At 43.1% G+C, this 18,641-nt stretch overlaps 2 protein-coding genes across 4 annotated transcripts in view; one reads left to right on the top strand and one right to left on the bottom strand.

Moving 5' to 3' along the window:
* The window catches only part of LOC144498955 (uncharacterized), a 92,725-nt gene extending 90,581 nt beyond the window's left edge, over window positions 1-2,144 (top strand). For both annotated transcript variants that reach the window (XM_078220936.1, XM_078220935.1), the window contains exon 3: window positions 853-2,144. In XM_078220936.1, coding sequence (XP_078077062.1) covers window positions 853-1,243 — 391 coding nt within the window. In that variant the 3' untranslated portion in view covers window positions 1,244-2,144. The remainder of the gene's footprint in view (window positions 1-852) is intronic.
* A 527-nt stretch (window positions 2,145-2,671) lies between these two features.
* rcn1 (reticulocalbin 1, EF-hand calcium binding domain) overlaps window positions 2,672-18,641 on the bottom strand; it is a 40,761-nt gene continuing 24,791 nt past the window's right edge. For both annotated transcript variants that reach the window (XM_078220933.1, XM_078220934.1), the window contains exons 6-7: window positions 12,220-12,419; window positions 2,672-7,796 (exon numbers count right to left, since the gene is read on the bottom strand). In XM_078220933.1, the coding sequence (XP_078077059.1) occupies window positions 7,689-7,796; window positions 12,220-12,419 (308 nt within the window). In that variant the 3' untranslated portion in view covers window positions 2,672-7,688. The remainder of the gene's footprint in view (window positions 7,797-12,219; window positions 12,420-18,641) is intronic.

The raw sequence follows: 18,641 nt of genomic DNA, 5'->3' as shown, positions 1-18,641 counted from the left end.
ACAGGAATAGGGCCTGGGTGGGATTGTGGTCAGTGCAGACTCGATGGGCCAAACAACCTCCTTCTGCACCGTAGGGATTCTATGGAGGATTGCTGGCCAGAATATAAAAGCTTCCTATTCTTCATCAAATGGCATTGTGGGATCTTTGCTGCTCTTTCAATAAGTTGACAGGACCTCATTTTAGCAACTCATCCATGGGGCAGTATCTCCATTAGTGCTGCACCCCCTCAGTACTGCATTGATGTAGAACCTTAGATTGTATGTTTAAGATTCCAGAGCAATGCTTGAACCCACATCAGCAACAACTTGCATTCTAGTGGAACCTTTTAAATAACAAAAGATGGCTCACAGTATCATCAAATGGCATTGTGGGTCAACCCACAGCACATGGACTGCAGAGATTCAAGAAGGCAGCTCACCACCACCTTCTCAAGGGCAACTCGGGATGGGCAATAAATGCTGGTCAGCCAGTGACACCCATGTCCCACGAATGAATAAAAAAGTATTGTTATCAGGAAAGAAAATTGACATCCAGGTATCGGAGGAAATATGAGGAGAGGGTGACCAAAAACATGGTCGAAGTTTTCAGGTGTATCTTAAGGAGCAGAGATGAGGTCTAGGGAAGGAACTCCACCAACCCCCCCCCCTCCCTAACCCCCTGCACTCCCAGGTAACCTGAAGGCTCCGCTGCCAATGATGGAGTGATGGGAATCAGAGACGTGCAAGACTGTAAATCTGAGGCATAAATGGTACTCATTGAGCCAGGCTAACATTGGGGTAACTGATGCTTCATGTATAAAAGATGCTGCACAGATTGTGTGTGTAACAATGCTGTTTCCTTTTACACTCTAGGTACTGTGGGTTAAATGCAAATCGGCGGACCTCATCATTAGTGGGATTTATCGTGAGCTGCAAGTGCTCATTCCACGCACCTATGATGTTCCCTCAGAACCCACTGGCAGCACTGGGGGTGGAAAGGATTGGACGGTCCAGTGTGCATTACCGGGTGGCTCTGTTCAAGCCGCGAAAGGACCGAATCCCGCTGCCCTTGGATTACAACCTCCTCTCGGATGGTTGCTACTTGGGCAACCCCTTGCTGGCGGGGTTCGAGACCATGGCCTGCACAACGGGAAGGTCCACCCACGTCTTTGTGGACGCAGTCAGTGAGAAGCCTAAGGAGGTACCTGAGCATTTCCGGAAGCAACTTGAGAAGATTCTAATGCAGCCAAAAGCTGCCAATTAAATGTTTTAAAAAGAGTGATCGCCTTCTCTTAAAAAGGTACATTTTGTGGCTGGCACAGGTTGAAAAGTCACCCAAGAAATCAGCCGCAGTTTATCACCCGTTGATTTTTCCCTCCAGCTCTGGCTACAGTGAGGCCCTCAATCCCAGTTTCAAGCCTTGCTAAATTTACAATAAAAACAGAAAATGCTGGAACTCAGCAGGTCTGGAAACATCTGAGAGAGAAACAGGGTTAACTTTGAGTCTGAAGCATACAGTTTCGAAACATCAACTCTCTTTCTCTCTCCAGAGATGTTGTCAGACCTATTGAGTTTTTCCAGCATTTTCTATTTTTATTTTCAGATTTCTAGCATCTGCGGTATTTTGCTTTTATGCACTAAATTTATGCTCAAGAGCAAATGAAACCCCGACCAAAGGAGCTACCTTTAGAATTAGAGCTTTACCAGTAATTAATTCTGCCCATTTTATTTTTCTGCTATGCAGTAATTTTCCAGTATGAGTGCACACATTATCGGAATATAAAATTAAGAATTGCTATTTCCTTCAATCAAAATGTTCCAAAATATATCAAGAATTCTGTTTACCCACACAGTCACCCAAGGCCAGAATTAAACCTGGGTCTCCAGGACTGTAAGGCAGCAGTGCTAACCACTGCACCACCCCACTTGTCTTGTGAAGTTTACTGCTGTAATTGTAATCACCTTTGATGACTGGATTACCTGGCTCTTCTTTACTAGGTGGCATGGTGGCACAGTGGTTAGCACTGCTGCCTCACAGCGCCAGGGACCCAGGTTCAATTCTGGCCTCGGGTGACTGTATGTGTGGAGTTTGCACGTTCTCCCTGTGTCTGTGTGGGTGTCCTCCAGTTTCCTCCCACACTCCACAGCTGTGCAGATTAGGTTGATTAGCCATGCTCAATTGTCCCTCAGTATTAGCAGAATTTGTAGGGATAATATGTGGAGTTACGGGGATAGGGCCTGGGTGGGATCATTGTTGGTGCAGGCTCAAAGGGCCAAATGGCTTCTTTCTGGCGGCACGGTAGCACAGTGGTTAGCACTGCTACTTCACAGCTCCAGGGACCTGGGTTCGATTCCCGGCTTGGGTCACTGTCTGTGTGGAGTTTGCACATTCTCCGCGTGTCTGCGTGGGTTTCCTCCGGTTTCCTCCCACAGTCCAAAGATGTGCAGGTTAGGTTGATTGGCTATGCTAAAATTGCCCCTTAATGTCCTGAGATGCGTAGGTTAGAGGGATTAGTGGGTAAAATATGTAGGGATATGGGGGTAGGGCCTGGGTGGGATTGTGGTCGGTGCAGACTCGATGGGCCGAATGGCCTCTTTCTGTACTGTAGGGTTTCTATGATCTTCTATGATAATGCACACATTTCAATGCTTTGTCAAACTGGACAATAAACATTTAACCTGCTGCCATGTATGCTTATTCCAAAAACCAAATAAATTTGTCAAGTTTTAAATATTTAATTCACTGTCTTTCACTTATGCACAGAAATGAAATAAGTTTCAACAAGAAGATTCAAATGATTTTTTAAAGCCTGCATGCATGGGTCGGAATGTCACTTTTCTGATTTCTGTTGGAAACAGACCAGGAATTTGGTCCGGTAACATCCTAGTAAATCTTTTCTGCACTCTTTCTAGTTTAATAATATCCTTTCTATAATAGGGTGACCAGAACTGTACACAGTATTCCAAGTGTGGCCTTACCAATGTCTTGTACAACTTCAACAAGACATCACAACTCCTGTATTCAATGTTCTGATCAATGAAACCAAGCATGCTGAATGCCTTCTTCACCACTATGTCCACCTGTGACTCCACTTTCAAGGAGCTATGAACATGTACCCCTAGATCTCTGTTCTGTAACTCTCCCCAATGCGCTAACATTAACTGAGTAAGTCCTGCCCTGGTTCAATCTACCAAAATGCATCACCTCGCATTTAACTCCATCTGCCGATCGTCAGCCCACTGGCCCATTTGATCAAGATCCCGTTGCAATCCAAGATAACTTTCTTCACTGTACCACCAATTTAGTCTTCAAATTTCTTCTTTGCTCAGGAGGTAACAGAGTCACAGTTTCAGCTGGCAAATTTATATCTACCCAATCAATTGGAGGAAATTCTCCGTTTCAAGGGTATAATCTCTCAATTGGAGTTTGCACATTCTCCCCCTGTCTGCATGGTTTCCTCTAACAGTCCAAAGATGTGTGGGTTAGGTTGATTGGCCATGATAAATTGACTCTAGTGTCAGGGGGATTAGGAATGTAAATATGCGGGGTTATGGGGATGGGACCTGGGTGGGATTGTTGTCAGTGCAGGTTCGATGGGTCAAATGGCCTCCTCCTACACTGTAGATTCTATGAATTTACTACCATTGTAGAATTTTTGCCAAAAGGATTCTCAATACCAACTCAACATTGGACAGATTTGCCTCTTGCTGATCTAAGAGGTTGGCAGTCATCATTAACAGCCATCAAGCTTGTTGTTGAGAAGGATGTTTTCTCAGGTCAGTGTGTGGCTAGATTTCCAACCCAACACAACCTGAATGGAGTCACAGTTTCTCTAATTTTTAATAGCATTGCCCAGGCTTGCTAAGGAGCCTCCAGGTATTAAAAGGTTGATTTCCTGAATGTTTCTATAGGTGATTCTTTACTGTTTGTGAAGGTTGGGTAACAAATGCTGGCCTTGCCAGCGATGCCCATACCTCATGAATTAGTAAAAGAAAATTGGTGACCATCCACTAACGGATTGACATAACCTCAGTGGAGAACCAAGCATCAACCTCAATTAGTACATTTACAGCGAAAATTCAACTATCAAATCCATCTTTGTAGCACAGTGGAATGTAGCTTTATTTAAAGTCAATGAATTTTTGAAACATTATATCAAAGTGTTTTATTTTAATGATCATGTGAATGGTAACAGTTTTGCTGACAGCATCTTTGAAAGTTACTTATTGAAGAACATTTTGTACTCTCCTGGTCTATAAATATTATTTGTACAGTACATTTGAAATATTAGGGTCGCATTTCAGGACACTTAATCTAACAAGACTTGTAAATGTCCGTTTTGATGATTAATAAAATTAGAGAAACGGTAGTGCAGACTGTGGCCATTTGGCCATTGCACTTGTGCTAGCTCTTCAACTAAATATCCACTCTAATCTCATCTCCCTGCCCTTCCCCCTGTACCCTTTTACCTTTTCAAACATGCAATTCCCTTTCATGTAATGTGCTGTCTCTGCACAATAGCTACTTAAAAAGCATCCCATGCCTCAAACTCATCGTGGGAATTCTAATTGCCCATCCCCTCATGATACATGTTTAATGGGGTTTTAGAAGAACACACTTCTTCAAATTCATCCTGGCAGTTTCAAGACCATTCAAGACATCCTTTAAGTTCCTTCATTTGTTCTGCTTCATACTAAGTGCCTTTAAGTTCATTCAAAGCTCTGTTGCCTGTATCCTAACTTGCAGTAAGAGGCATTCATCCATTTTTCGCTCACCTACACTGACTCCTTGTCCTGCAACATCTGTATTTTAAAAATTCACATTGTTGGATTTAAATCACTCCATGGCCGTAACTTCCTCCAATGCTTCAATTCTCCGAGATCTTGGCAGTCTTCCAATTCTAACCCCTTGGGCTTTATGAGTTCAATGCTTCATCAATACTTTCAACTGCCTGGGCCCTAAGCTCTGGCATTCCATCCCTCAATCTCCTTCCTATCTTTCCTTAAAACCCACTTTTTTGATGCAGCTTTTATCCACCTGCCTTTATGTCTCCTTTTGGGTCACATTTTGTTTGATCATGCTTGTGTGAGGCGCTTTGAGACATTTTTGCCACAGTGTAAATGCAAGCTAACATGAACATGAGAATAAGACAAGTTAATGTTGCTAATCTTTGCCAGCATTTGTCCTGGAGAATTTAGGTGGCTGCTGGTAGTGATCCTCCAACCAAGCAGCATTCACTTCTGATTTGGAAGGGGAAGAGGAGCCAGGAGTGAGCCACGTGTACTTTTATTTCACACAACATGGACCCTACTGATCATCATACATTGCTCAGAACCACAGGATTCTTGGCCATGCACCATGACAACAGCAGGTCAGACCCCATCATTGAACTGTGCTGGGTACAACTCTAAATTACACAAAAGTAAATTCTTCATTAAAGAATATATCTACATACATTCGCGTGCGCACACACACAAAGTCTGAAGTGGAAGTATATTACTTGACCAGCAGTCCGACAGCAGTCATCGAGGTTTACAGCATGGAAACAGGCCCTTCAGCCCACCTTGTCCACGCCGCCCAGTTTTTAACCACTAAGCTAGTCCCAATTGCCTGCATTTGGCCCATATCCCTCTATACCCAATTTACCCATGTAACTGTCCAAATGCTTTTTAAAAGACAAAATTGTACCCGCCTCTACTACTGCGCTGGCAGCTCATTCCAGAAACTCACTACCCTCTGGACACTTTTGTATCTCTCCCCTCTCACCTTAAACCTATGCCCTCTAGTTTTAGACTCCCCTACCTTTGGGAAAAGAAGTCCCATAAAATGAAATTATTTGTACAAACAGTGGACACAATCAGACATAACAGGTCAAAAGATGCAACTGTGCTAATCGGATGCTTCATCATATAAATAATCACACCATGCATACCTGGTGTAATCCCTTCTGCACATGTGACAGTGCGTCGCCTACTTATCCAGTCATTGAATCACCTGCAATCTCTTTCCCCTCCTCTACCATTACTACTGGGGTCCCCCAAAGATCCATCTTTGTTGCCATTTCTATTTCTCATCTAAATGCTACTCCTTGGTAACATCACAAAAAACATATCAGGTTCCACATGTTCACCTACCACACCCAGCTCAAGTTCACCCCACCTCTCCTGATATGCGCCATCCTGGATTTGTCAGATTGCCTGGTGAGATTCAGTACATTTCCTTCAACTGAATTTTGGAAACATTGAAGGCACCCACCATAAACTCTGTACCTAAGCCACAGACGCATTCCTTTTCTCGAAGGCTGAACCACACTGTTCACAATCATAATTCCTATTTGAAGCCGAGATAAGCTTCCCACCACCACTTCCACCTCTAACATTTCTAAGCAGCACCTTAGGATGGTTCATTATGTTAAAGGTGCTGTATAAATGTAAGTTGTTGTGGCTCCAACACTTACCGCTGGTTAACCAATCTACAGAGGATGACCAAGTCTGAAATGTACAGACAAGCCTAATAACTAACAAATATTCCAACAAATCTTGCTGCCATTTGAGAGACTAATTTATCTGATGTGCGGCTGCCTTGTAAACCCCAGGCAATCACTTTCCCTTCATTGATTTTTCCGTGCCCTTCCTTTTCAGATCTTGTCCACCAATCATCTGTTCAGGTTGCAACTATAGCAATGAGGCATTGCATCATTCGGAACAAGTCAACTCACTAAGTTGCGGCCACCTGGAAAGCCACACAAGGACTTCATGTAAATGAGGTCAACGAATGAAGTCGTTCAATTATTTCACACAGATACACTGTACAGAACCAAAAAGTGAAATGCAATGATAAAAAATAGTGCCGTTTGAAAAGAGGTTGCAGAATTTTTAAATCATTGCTTCTCAAGATTCAGGCATTACTGGAAAGACCTGTATTTATTGCTCGTACCCAAATGTCTTTGAGGTGGTGGTGGCTAGCCTTGAACTGTCACAGTCGGTGTGGTATAGATACATGGTCCTGTAAGGGTTGGAGGCCCAGGATTTTGACCCAGCGACCTTGAAGAAATAGCGATATGTTTCCAAGTCAAGATAGTGTGTCTTGGAGAAGAGCTTGTAGGTGATGGTGATATCCCAGTAGCTGCTGTCCTTGTCCTTCTAAGAGGCGGAGGTCACAGTTTTGCGAGAGAACGGCGACTAGAAGCCAGTTCAATCAAATGAATGTTATCTTTTCTAACCCATGCAAACAAAGTGGAACCGCCTGTAGTACCAATAAAAACCCATCCAGATAACTCTTGGCTGTCCTAGTGGAAGATCTTACTAATGTTTCATTATTTACATCAAGAGAGTACATAACAGGGTGAAATGATCTGACATCTTATATTCCACGTGCAAAGGAAAAAAAAACTGAATGTGCCCAATGCTCCTAACATTTAAAACTGTACAAATGTATCGAAATAAAGTCTTTGTCCATAACATGGATTAGCATAGCCTCATCGTTGATGTAAACAAATGTCTGGGCAAAAGTGGCCCCGTGAGTTAATGAGGTAAAGAATGAACTATATTAAGAAAGTGAGACTGAACTGATAACTTTCGGTCACTTTACATATGGCAAGTACTTGCAGTCTGTTAGTCGGTTCCTGTGTCTTCAACAGAAATGCATTAAAGGTTTATATGTTGGAGGAGAATTGTCACATTGCCAGCCAGAGTTTCCTGTGTTGGCATCACAATTCAATGTGGTTTCGCGTCAGATCTTCGCCATAGTTGGTGGCCTGGCTGCCCACGAACATATTCCAATTGTCTAGGATTTCTTGTTTTGATAATCTTTTATCCTATTGAAAGAATGAAATACAAGACATTCAAATGTTTTAGGACAAAAGAAAATGGAACAAGCTCCGGCCAATCAATTGTTATGCACACATGACCTGAAAGTACAGTGGAAACAAAAACACAAGAATTCTCAAGAGGCAATTGTACATGCATTTAGAATCATTGAATCCCTGCAGTGCAGAAGGAGGCCAATCGGCCCATCGAGCCTGCACCGACAACAATCCTACCCAGACCCTATCCCTATAACTCCATGTATTTACCAAAATTAAGCAGCAATTTACCATGGCCAATCAACCAAACCTGCACATCTTGGGAGTGTGGGAGGAAACCGGAGCATCGGGAGGAAACCTACAGACACAGAGAGAACGTGCAAACTCCACACAGGGCATTAACCCAAGGCCAGAATTGAACCTGGGTACCTGGTGCTGTGTGAGGCAGCAGTGCTAACTACGGCGCCACCGTGATATTTGAAGAGAACAATTTTGCAAGGCTAGGGGGAAAAGATGGGATGTGGGACTAAATTGGACAGATATGTCAAAAAGCCAATTCAGACCCAATAGCAATATTATTTCCAGGAGGTTTGTAAAGGAAAAAGGTGGAATGTGGGGTCCTTGATTATGCTGGCTGCTTTTCTGAGGCAGCAGGAAATGTAGACAGTGCCAATGGATGGGGGGGCTGGTTTGAGTGATGGCCTGGGCTTCGTTCACAACCCTTTGTAGTATATTGCGGTCTTGCACAGAACAAAAGTGATAGCAAAGTTTAAAGTTTATTTATTAGTATCACAAGTAGGCTTACACTCACACTGCAATGAAGTTACTGTAAAAATCCCCTTATCGCCACACTCCGGCACCTGTTCAGGAAAGTTGTGATACAACCAGAAAGAATGCTTTCTATGGTGCATCTGCAGAAGTTGGTGAGAGTTGTAGCTGACATGCCAAATTTCCTTAGTCTCCTGAGAAAGTAGAGATGTTGGTGGGCTTTATTAACTATAGTGTCGACATAGATGGACCAGGACAGGTTTTTGGGTGATCTGGACACCTAAAAACTTGAAGCTCTCGACCATTTCTACTTCGTCCCCATTGCCTCGGCAAAACAGCTAGCATAATTAAGGACCCCATGCACCCCGGACATTCTCTCTTCCACCTTCTTCCTTCGGGAAAAAATATAAAAGTCTGAGGTCATCGACCAACCGATTCAAGAACAGCTTCTTCCCTGCTGCTGTCAGACTTTTGAATGGACTTACTTTGCATTAAGTTGATCTTTCTCTACATCCTAGCTATGACTGTAACACTACATTCTGCACTCTCTCATTTCCTTCTCTCTGAATGGTATGTTTTGTCTGTGTAGCGCGCAAGAAACAATACTTTTCACTATGTTAATACACGTGACAATAATAAATGAAATCAAAATCTAGACAGGGTCCTGTCCTCCACAATGCTTCCTGAAGTTGATGACCATCTCCTTTATTTTGTTGACACTGAGGGAGAGATTATTGGTGTTGCGCCAGTTCACCAGATTATCTCTTTCCCATACTCCAACTCGTCATTGTTTGGAGATCCGACCCACGACGGTGGTGTCATCAGCAAACCTGAAAATTTAGCTGGAGGGGAATTTGGCCGCACAGTCATAGGTATATAAAAGGAGTATAGTAAAGGGCTGATATTATAAAGGGGAGGTTGATCCCCTCTGAGAGCTAACACCTAACCATTCAAAGAGGAGTACCTCACTTCATAATCTGTTAAAAGCGTGTGAGAAATAGTGCGATCTGCTCTTCAGAAAATTTTAGGTGCATTGACCCGAACAGGTGCCAGAGTGTGGCGACTAGGGGAATTTCACAGTAACTTCATTGCAGTGTTAATGTAAGCCTTACTTGTGACTAATAAATAAGCTTTAACTTTTAAATCAAAATAACTACCTGAGACTCTCTCTGTAAAGTCAACAAGTAACACTTTATTTATCTAACTAAAAGCGAACAGGTTAACTAAACTATTAACAAACCAAATAAAACACTATTCTAATGGAATGCTGTTTAGAGAATTACAATTCCCACTGATTAACAAAAAAGAAATAGAATTTTTTTTTAAAGTCTCTCTCAAAATACAACCAGGTTTATCTTCCGGAATCTTCTGTCTTTTTCTTCTGTCTGGAATCTCTAGCTTCTTTTGGTAAGTTTTCTATTCAGATGAGGCTTTGAGCTCTGGCAAAGAGAGCAGTTGCTGTCTGTCTCTCTCGAGCCGAGAGCCGTTTCTTATACCCCTGATGACATGCCAACATCCCCACAACAGGATTGATTCCCAGGTTACTGAAACATCAAATTTAAATCTAATCGGCTGCTGTTAGCCAAGTGCCTAGTTTAACCCAACAGGGTAAAATTCAACAACAGCCTGTTGTCTTGGCAACACTACTGCCAGGCTTCTCGATACGATATTTCAGTCTGTGTACTGCATATGTACCTGCATCACTTTTTAAAAAACTTTTAAGTATCTTAAGTACAGAAAAACCACCACCTTTTTAAACAGACAATTTTACAAATACCAATTTCGCAACACAGAGGACACAGACTTGTGGGGCACCGGTGTTGAGGATGATCGTGGAGGTGGTATTGTTGCTTATGCTTACTGATTGTGGTCTGTGGGTTTGGAAGTTCAGGATCCAGTTGCAGAGGGAGGAACCGAGCCCCAGGCCACGGAGTTTGAAGATGAGTTTTGTAGCAATAATGGTGTTGAAGGCTGAGCTGTAGTCAACAAACAGGAGTCTGACATAGGTGTCCTTGTTATCTAGTTGTTCCAGTGTTGAGTGCAGGGCCAGGGAGATGGTGTCTGCTGTGAACCTGTTGTGGCGGTAGGTGAATGGTAGTGGATCCAGGCAGTCCAGGAGGCTGGAATTGATTCATGCCATGACTAGCCTTTTGAAGCACTTCATAATGATGCATGTCAGAGCTACCGGACAATAGCCATTAAGGCACGCTGCCTGGCTTTTCTTTGCATCTATTCTTGTGTGTGAGAAATTGCATGAAAGCCTCTGTGGCAAGAGTATGACAATAAATAATCTTCTTTATTTTTAAATTCACAAAAGGTTGCTGCTGAAATGTTTTAAAATGGGGGCAAACCAGAGGGTAAGAAATCACACTAACCTCACAAGTAAAAGAAAACTTATATCATGGAACAACAAGAAAACACAAATTCTGTCCATTGCACATTGAATGCAAAAGGAGGAAGTCATGCTGAACCTGTACTAACCACTGAAGTGCTGTGTGCAATCCTGAGCAATGGACTTTAGTAAATCTGTCAAGGTCTTGGAAAGGGGTCAGAGGAGACTTAACAGAACGATACAGGAATCTGCAACTTTAGTTAGGTAAAGTAACTGGAGAAGCTGAGTTTGATCTGCTTAAAGCAGATATGGTAAAAGGGAGATTTGGTAGAGCTGTTCAAAATGGTGTGGAGCTTTGATAGAGGAAATAGGGAGAAAACTACTTTCTCCACAAATGGGCTGGTAAGCAGAGATCATGGATTAAAATACCTCATAAAATAGCGAGGGGGAAAATGAGGAGAACATTTTGTTCATGGAGGATTGCTAAGGTCTAGAACTTCAATTTGATTTGACTTATTATTGTCACATGTATTAGTATACAGTGAAAAGTATTGTTTCTTACGCGCTATACAGACAAACCATACCGTTCATAGAGAAGGAAACGAGAGAGTGCAGAATGTAGTGTTACAGTCATAGCTAGGGTGTAGAGAAAGATCAACTTAATGCGAGGTAGGTCCATTCAAAAGTCTGACAGCAGCAGGGAAGAAGCTGTTCTTGAGTCGGTTGGTACATGACCTCAGACTTTTGTATGTTTTGTATGTTTTTCCTGACGGAAGAGAGAATGCCCAGGGTGCGTGGGTTCCTTAAGTATGCTGGCTGCTTTGCTGAGGCAGTGGGAAGTGTAGACAGAGTCAATGGATGGAGATTGGTTTGCGCGATGGATTGGGCTACATTCACGACCCCTTATAGTTTCTTGTGGTCTTGGGCAGAGCCGGAGCCATACCAAGTTTTGATGCAACCAGAAAGAATGCTTTCTACGGTGCATCTGTAAAAGTTGGTGAGGGTCGTAGCTGACATGCCACATTTCCTTAATCTTCTGAGAAAGTAGAGGTATCGATGGGCTTTCTGGGGGCGGGAACCAGGACAGGTTGTTGGTGATTTGGATACCTAAAAAATTGAAGCTTGAAGATGGAAATTTTCAAAGTACAACCACGTGTGTACTTGAAGAGGACTAACTTTGAAGAATATGGAACAAGAGCTGGGGTGTGGGATTAAATTAGACAGCTCTTTCAAAGAGCTGGCATGGACGTAATGACCTCCTACCGCGTTCGAAAATTCTTTGACTGTGTATAGAATCTCTAGTCTTACAGGAAATATTCATGTACTCTTACCCACCTTATTCTTGTCAGACTCGTAGACGAGATGTCTGGCTTCAGCCTGTGCATGGTCATAATCCTCCGGGAGGATCCAATGTTTGATTTCAGACTTGTCCATCTTTCCGTCCTTGTTTATGTCACGGAAATCGGTGAACTGCTCCCGCTCGGTCTTGACCCATTCAGGCTCGATGATTCCTTCTTCCCGTTCATACATATCAGCTGGAAGTAGAGCAGGAAAATTAGTCTGAGTGACCCCATGAATCCTTACTCCACTAACCCCAGAGTAAGTGGAAGCAGGAGAGGTCTTTGTTGTGTGCGATATCCTAACACACACCAAATCCCATTTACCCATCACCCCTGTCCTCGCTGACCAACACTGGTTCATGATCCAGCAACACCTCAACTTTATAATCCTCGGATTCAACTATCCCCCTCCCCATCGGCCTTGCCCTTTCCCTATCGCTACAATCTTCTATATCTACAACCCTCCCGAGATCTCTGCGCTCCTTCAATTCTGGCTCCCTGCACAAACCCAATTTTAATCACTTCATCATTCATGGCCGTGCCTCCAGGTGCCTGGTCCCTAAATTCTGGAATTCTCTCCTTAAATGTCTCCACCTCTTTAACACTTTCTCTCCTTTCAAGACGCTTTTCAGAAACTGCCTCTTTGGTCAACTGTTATTTCCTTCTGTAGCTCTGTGTCAAAGTTTGTTTGATAATACTCCTGTGAAGTATCTTTGGATGCTTCACAATGTTAAAGATGCTGTATAAATGTAAACCAGTGCTGTGTGGTACTGATGATCATGAGGTGGAGATGTTGGTGTTGGACTGGGGTAGGCACAGTAAGAGGTCTCACAACATCAGGTTAAAGTCCAAATCTCTCCTGAGGCATTTTTCCTCCTTCCCAAGGTATACAAGAATCTTGGTAGATTTGTGCTATATGTATCTGAACAATAAACCACTGATTTCAGTGCACTCCTGATTGCGTGCACACACTAACACACGCAAGCACCCCTAATTTTAGCTTCTTGAGAATCCCTGATTTTAATCGTTCCAGCTTTGGGAGGTGTGCCTTCATCTGCCTGGGTCTTAAACTCTGAAATTCCCTACCTATACATCTTTGCCTCTTTACGATGTGGAGATGCCAGCGTTGGACTGGGGTGGACACAGTAAGAAGTCTCTCAACACCAGGTTAAAGTCCATCAGGATTTTTTGGAATCACAAGCTTTTGGAGCCCTGCTCCTTCATCAGGTGAGTGGAGGTTAGTTGACAAACACAGCACATATAGGCAAAGACACAATTGCAAGGTAATTACTGTATGGAATGTGATTGGAATTCCACTCACCTGATGAAGGAGCAGGACTCCAAAAGCTCATGATTCCAAAAAAACCTGTTGGACTTTAACCTGGTGTTGAGAGACTTCTTACTGTGACCACCCCAGTCCAACACTGGCATCTCCACATCGTAAAGAGGCAAATACATATAGGTAGGGAATTTCAGAGTTTAAGACCCAGGCAGCTGAAGGCACACCTCCCAAAGCTGGAGCGATTAAAATCAGGGATTCTCAAGAAGCTAAAATTAGGGGTGCTTGTGTGTGTTAGTGTGTGCACGCAACCAGGAGTGCACTGAAATCAGTGGTGCACTGTTCAGATACATATAGCACAAATCTACCCAATATTCTTGTAAACCTTGGGAAGGAGGAAAAATGCCTCAGGAGAGATTTTTTCCCTCTAATTTGTGCCATTAATTAAAATCAAGCATTTCTATAATGTAAAAATCATTTTAAGTTGATGTAGACCATTAGATTAGTTAATTTTGCTGCATGTGTTTAATGTGTTCAGTATGTATGGGATGTGAAGACAGTCTGCGTACTCATACAAAGAAAGCAAACCACCACTGTTCACATATCAGCACCTGGTGACAACTACTGAGCAATTACAGGTAGCTAATGGCTCTGAATGGAATTTAATTACTGTGAAATTAATTAATGTGAAATCACTGTCTATTCTAACTCGCACTGAGTCCTGTTCACATATTGTCCCTGGGCTCACTAACTCGCATCGAGTCCTGATGTGACAATGCTTCAATTTAAAAATTCTAGATCTCTGTGCTCCTCCAATTTTGGCCTCTCACACTGCCCCAATTTTCATTGCTCCACCAATGGCATCTGTGCCTTCAGCTGCCAAGGCCCTAACATCTGGAATTCTCTTCCTAAACCTCTCTTGCCTCCTTTAAGACACTCCTTGAAACCTACCCCTTTGACAAAGCTCTTTGCCACCTGACATTTCTTTATGTGGTCCAGCGCACAATTTTATTTGATAACACTTCTGTGAACTGTCTTGGGATGGTTTGCTATGTTAGAGGTGCTATATAAATGCAGGTTGTTGAAATTGTACTTTTTTTGTACATATAAAATTATTTGAGATCTTGGTCTATTTTATCAGGCTATTTAAATCATGCACAAAGCCATGCAATTAATAAAATAGTTACTTTTAGATACCTTTTCCTATTGAGAAGTTCTTATAGTTAATCATAGAAATCATAGAAACCCTACAGTGCAGAAGGAGGCCATTCGGCCCATCGGGTCTGCACCGACCACAATCCCACCCAGGCCCTACCCCCACATATTTACCCACTAATCCCTCTAACCTACGCATCTCAGGACTCTAAGGGGCAATTTTTAACCTGGCCAATCAACCTAACCCGCACATCTTTGGACTGTGGGAGGAAACCGGAGCACCCGGAGGAAACCCACGCAGACACGAGGAGAATGTGCAAACTCCACACAGACAGTGACCCGAGCCGGGAATCGAACCCGGGACCCTGGAGCTGTGAAGCAGCAGTGCTAACCACTGTGCTACCGTGCCGCCCAAATTAATTAATAGGGAAATTGCTAAACAATATGAAATCCATTTTATTCTTGCTGCCTATCTTAGTGTTACAGTCACTGCTGTCGGCCTCACACAGACAATCCAGTTGAGACTACCAACACATCTGGTCGACACTGCCAGCAGGGGCCCTCCAGGGAATTCAGGGGTTCAAATCTCACCAAAGAAATGGGCCAAATTTTTCTGTAAAAGTAATAGCATAGAAACAATGCATGCCATTATTAATGAGCAAATCGCCCAGCAAGTTCAGGGGATCAAGAGATATGCTGTGAATTTGGAATCGCAGAACTTGCTGTTCAATTTACAGCTCTCCACCCTTTGTCTCCCGCAATTGGCATCTCGCCTTTGTCTCCCCATTATATTTAATATCTTGCTGGAGCTGTTGGCCAGACTTGTAGTTGTTTCTTTTCCCACACCTTGTGGTACGCAAGGCAGACTGTTCCCTTAGTGAGGGGTTTCATCGAACAGGTCGCCAGCCTAGCACCAGAGGCTTATATCTTGAGCGGCACCACTCCACATCAAGCTTGGCTGACCAGGAGAGTTGCCCGCTCTTACCGCCTGCCATTGGTGTGTTGGAAGGATTTTGCAGGTTGATACTCAACTGGTTGGCCACATTATGAACACATCATTGCCATCAAGTCCTGGGGTGAGATTTGAACCCAGAGCTTCTGGCTCAGAGACAGGCTACCCACTGTAGCACAGGACCTCAAGATCTTTTTTTAAAAAAATGTAATTGAAAAATTCATTTCTGAGATGTGGGCATCACTGGCTGGTCCAGCATTTATTGAACTGCCATTCCAGAGGCTGGATTTGAACATTAATTAAATTCATCACAAAATACAAAATTCATACTTCACAGTGTAAGTACTCTACAAAACAACATGATAATTGTCAATGACTGGAAATCAACTTACTTACAAACATAACTATAGGGTTCATGGTGGGAGATATAGGAAGGATATCAGAGATAGGTTCTTTACGCAGAGTGTGGTTGGGGTGTGGAATGGACTGCCTGCAGTGATAGTGGAGTCAGAAACTTTAGGAACATTTAAGCGGTTATTAGATAGGCACATGGGGCACACCAGGATGATAGGGAGTGGGATAGCTTGATCTTGGTTTCAGATAAAGCTCGGCACAACATCATGGGCCGAAGGGCCTGTTCTGTGCTGTACTGTTCTATGTTCAAGCTCTCTAGCCCAAAAAGGGAACAATGTGAACGGTTAAATCTCATTCCTGTATGTAGTAAATTGTTGTCAAGAGATGTAAAGACTCACTTGCTCACTTTAAATTGCTATTTTTTAAACCCACACACACACACTCTCAATCCAATCTTCTTTGTTTCTATTTCTCTTTCTGGACTTGTTTTGATTTGATGTTTTAAGTTTCCTTTGTTTCAGGCAGTCTCCCCCTTTAAGGAGCTGCCCCCTTTTACTTTGTCCCTCAGTTTATTTGATTTGCCAGAAAGATTGGCTTGGGTAAGAGTCAATGGTCAGGGGAGCCAATGAGATTTAACCGAGGCGTCGCCTGATGCAATGTTTCAAAGCCATCTTAGCCTTTTTGCGAAGAAGAAGCGTCAGACCAAGCCCAAGGTGGGGTGCAATATCTCATCCTGTCGGCTTAGATCTTGTTTGTCTCTCTCGTGGGGACCAGAGGTTGGATTCAATTGGAATTTGAATTGGTGTTTTGGATGGAATTTTTAAAATCTGAAAAAATTATAAACTTTAAAACTTTCAGCTCAAATAAAGTTTATTTATTAGTGTCACAACTAGGCTTACATTAACAATACAATGAAGTTACTGTGAAAATCCCCTAGTCACCACACTCCGGTGCCTGTTTGGGTACACAGAGGGAGAATTTAGCAGGGCCGATGCACCTAACCAGCACGTCTTTCAGACTGTGGGAGGAAACCGGAGCACCCGGAGGAAATCCACGCAGACATGGGAAGAACGTGCAAACTGCACACAGACAGTGACCCAAGCCAGGAATCGAACCTGGGTCCGTGACGCTGTGAGGCAGCAGTGCTAACCACTGTGCCAGCATGCCGCCAAGCTGAAGGGTGTGTTAAAAAGTTTAACTAATGCCGAATGCTATGAGATGCCCCATTCCAGTTAGATTTGGCCCTAACGATCTCAATGACACTGTCCTGGTCAAAGCCCAATGTTCTGCTAATGCTCGAGTCTGCTCAAAGAGCAACATGGCACTGCAATCGCGAATCATCAATAGCCCCATTGGAAAACTCATCAATAGATCCAAAGGTCAAATGAATTGATTTTTAAAAATTTATTTACATGTATGTATTATTAAAATACATTTGCATTAATCTCTCTATCAACATTGTTAAAACAGATTATCCGTTTTAGATTATCTGGTCATTATCACTTTGTTGTTCGTGAGACCTTACTGAGTGCAAATTGGCTGCCACATTTGTGCATGACAATAGTAACTATACCTCAAAATGTGTGGCACTGAAATCATGAAAGACACTACATAAATACCAGTGTCAGTACCAAAGTATTACTTTGTAAATAAGTATTACTTATGTAAGTACCAAAAGATACAAAAGTCTGAGAACACGTACCAATCGACTCAAGAATAGCTTCTTCCCTGCTGCCTTTGGACTTTTGAATGGTCCTATCACATATTAAACTGATCTTTAGAACATAGAACATAGAACATAGAACATTACAGCGCAGAACAGGCCCTTCGGCCCACGATGTTGCACCGACCAGTTAAAAAAAAAAACTGTGACCCTCCAACCTAAACCAATTTCTTTTCGTCCATGAACCTATCTACGGATCTCTTAAACGCCCCCAAACTAGGCGCATTTACTACTGATGCTGGCAGGGCATTCCAATCCCTCACCACCCTCTGGGTAAAGAACCTACCCCTGACATCGGTTCTATAACTACCCCCCCTCAATTTAAAGCCATGCCCCCTCGTGCTGGATTTCTCCATCAGAGGAAAAAGGCTATCACTATCCACCCTATCTAAACCTCTAATCATCTTATATGTTTCAATAAGATCCCCTCTTAGCCGCCGCCTTTCCAGCGAAAACAATCCCAAATCCCTCAGCCTCTCCTCATAGGATCTCCCCTCCATACCAGGCAACATCCTGGTAAACCTCCTCTGCACCCTCTCCAAAGCCTCCACATCCTTCCTGTAATGTGGGGACCAGAACTGCACACAGTACTCCAAGTGCGGCCGCACCAGAGTTGTGTACAGTTGCAACATAACGCTACGACTCCTAAATTCAATCCCCCTACCAATAAACGCCAAGACACCATATGCCTTCTTAACAACCTTATCTACTTGATTCCCAACTTTCAGGGATCTATGCACACATACACCTAGATCCCTCTGCTCCTCCACACTATTCAAAGTCCTCCCGTTAGCCCTATACTCAACACATCTGTTATTCCTACCAAAGTGAATTACCTCACACTTCTCCGCATTAAACTCCATCCGCCACCTCTCGGCCCAACTTTGCAACCTGTCTAAGTCTTCCTGCAAACTACGACACCCTTCCTCACTGTCTACCACACCACCGACTTTG

The sequence above is a fragment of the Mustelus asterias genome, chromosome 9 (assembly GCF_964213995.1).
Source record: "Mustelus asterias chromosome 9, sMusAst1.hap1.1, whole genome shotgun sequence".
Classification (NCBI taxonomy): Eukaryota; Metazoa; Chordata; class Chondrichthyes; order Carcharhiniformes; family Triakidae; genus Mustelus; species Mustelus asterias.
This window is presented reverse-complemented; position numbering and strand designations above follow the sequence as displayed.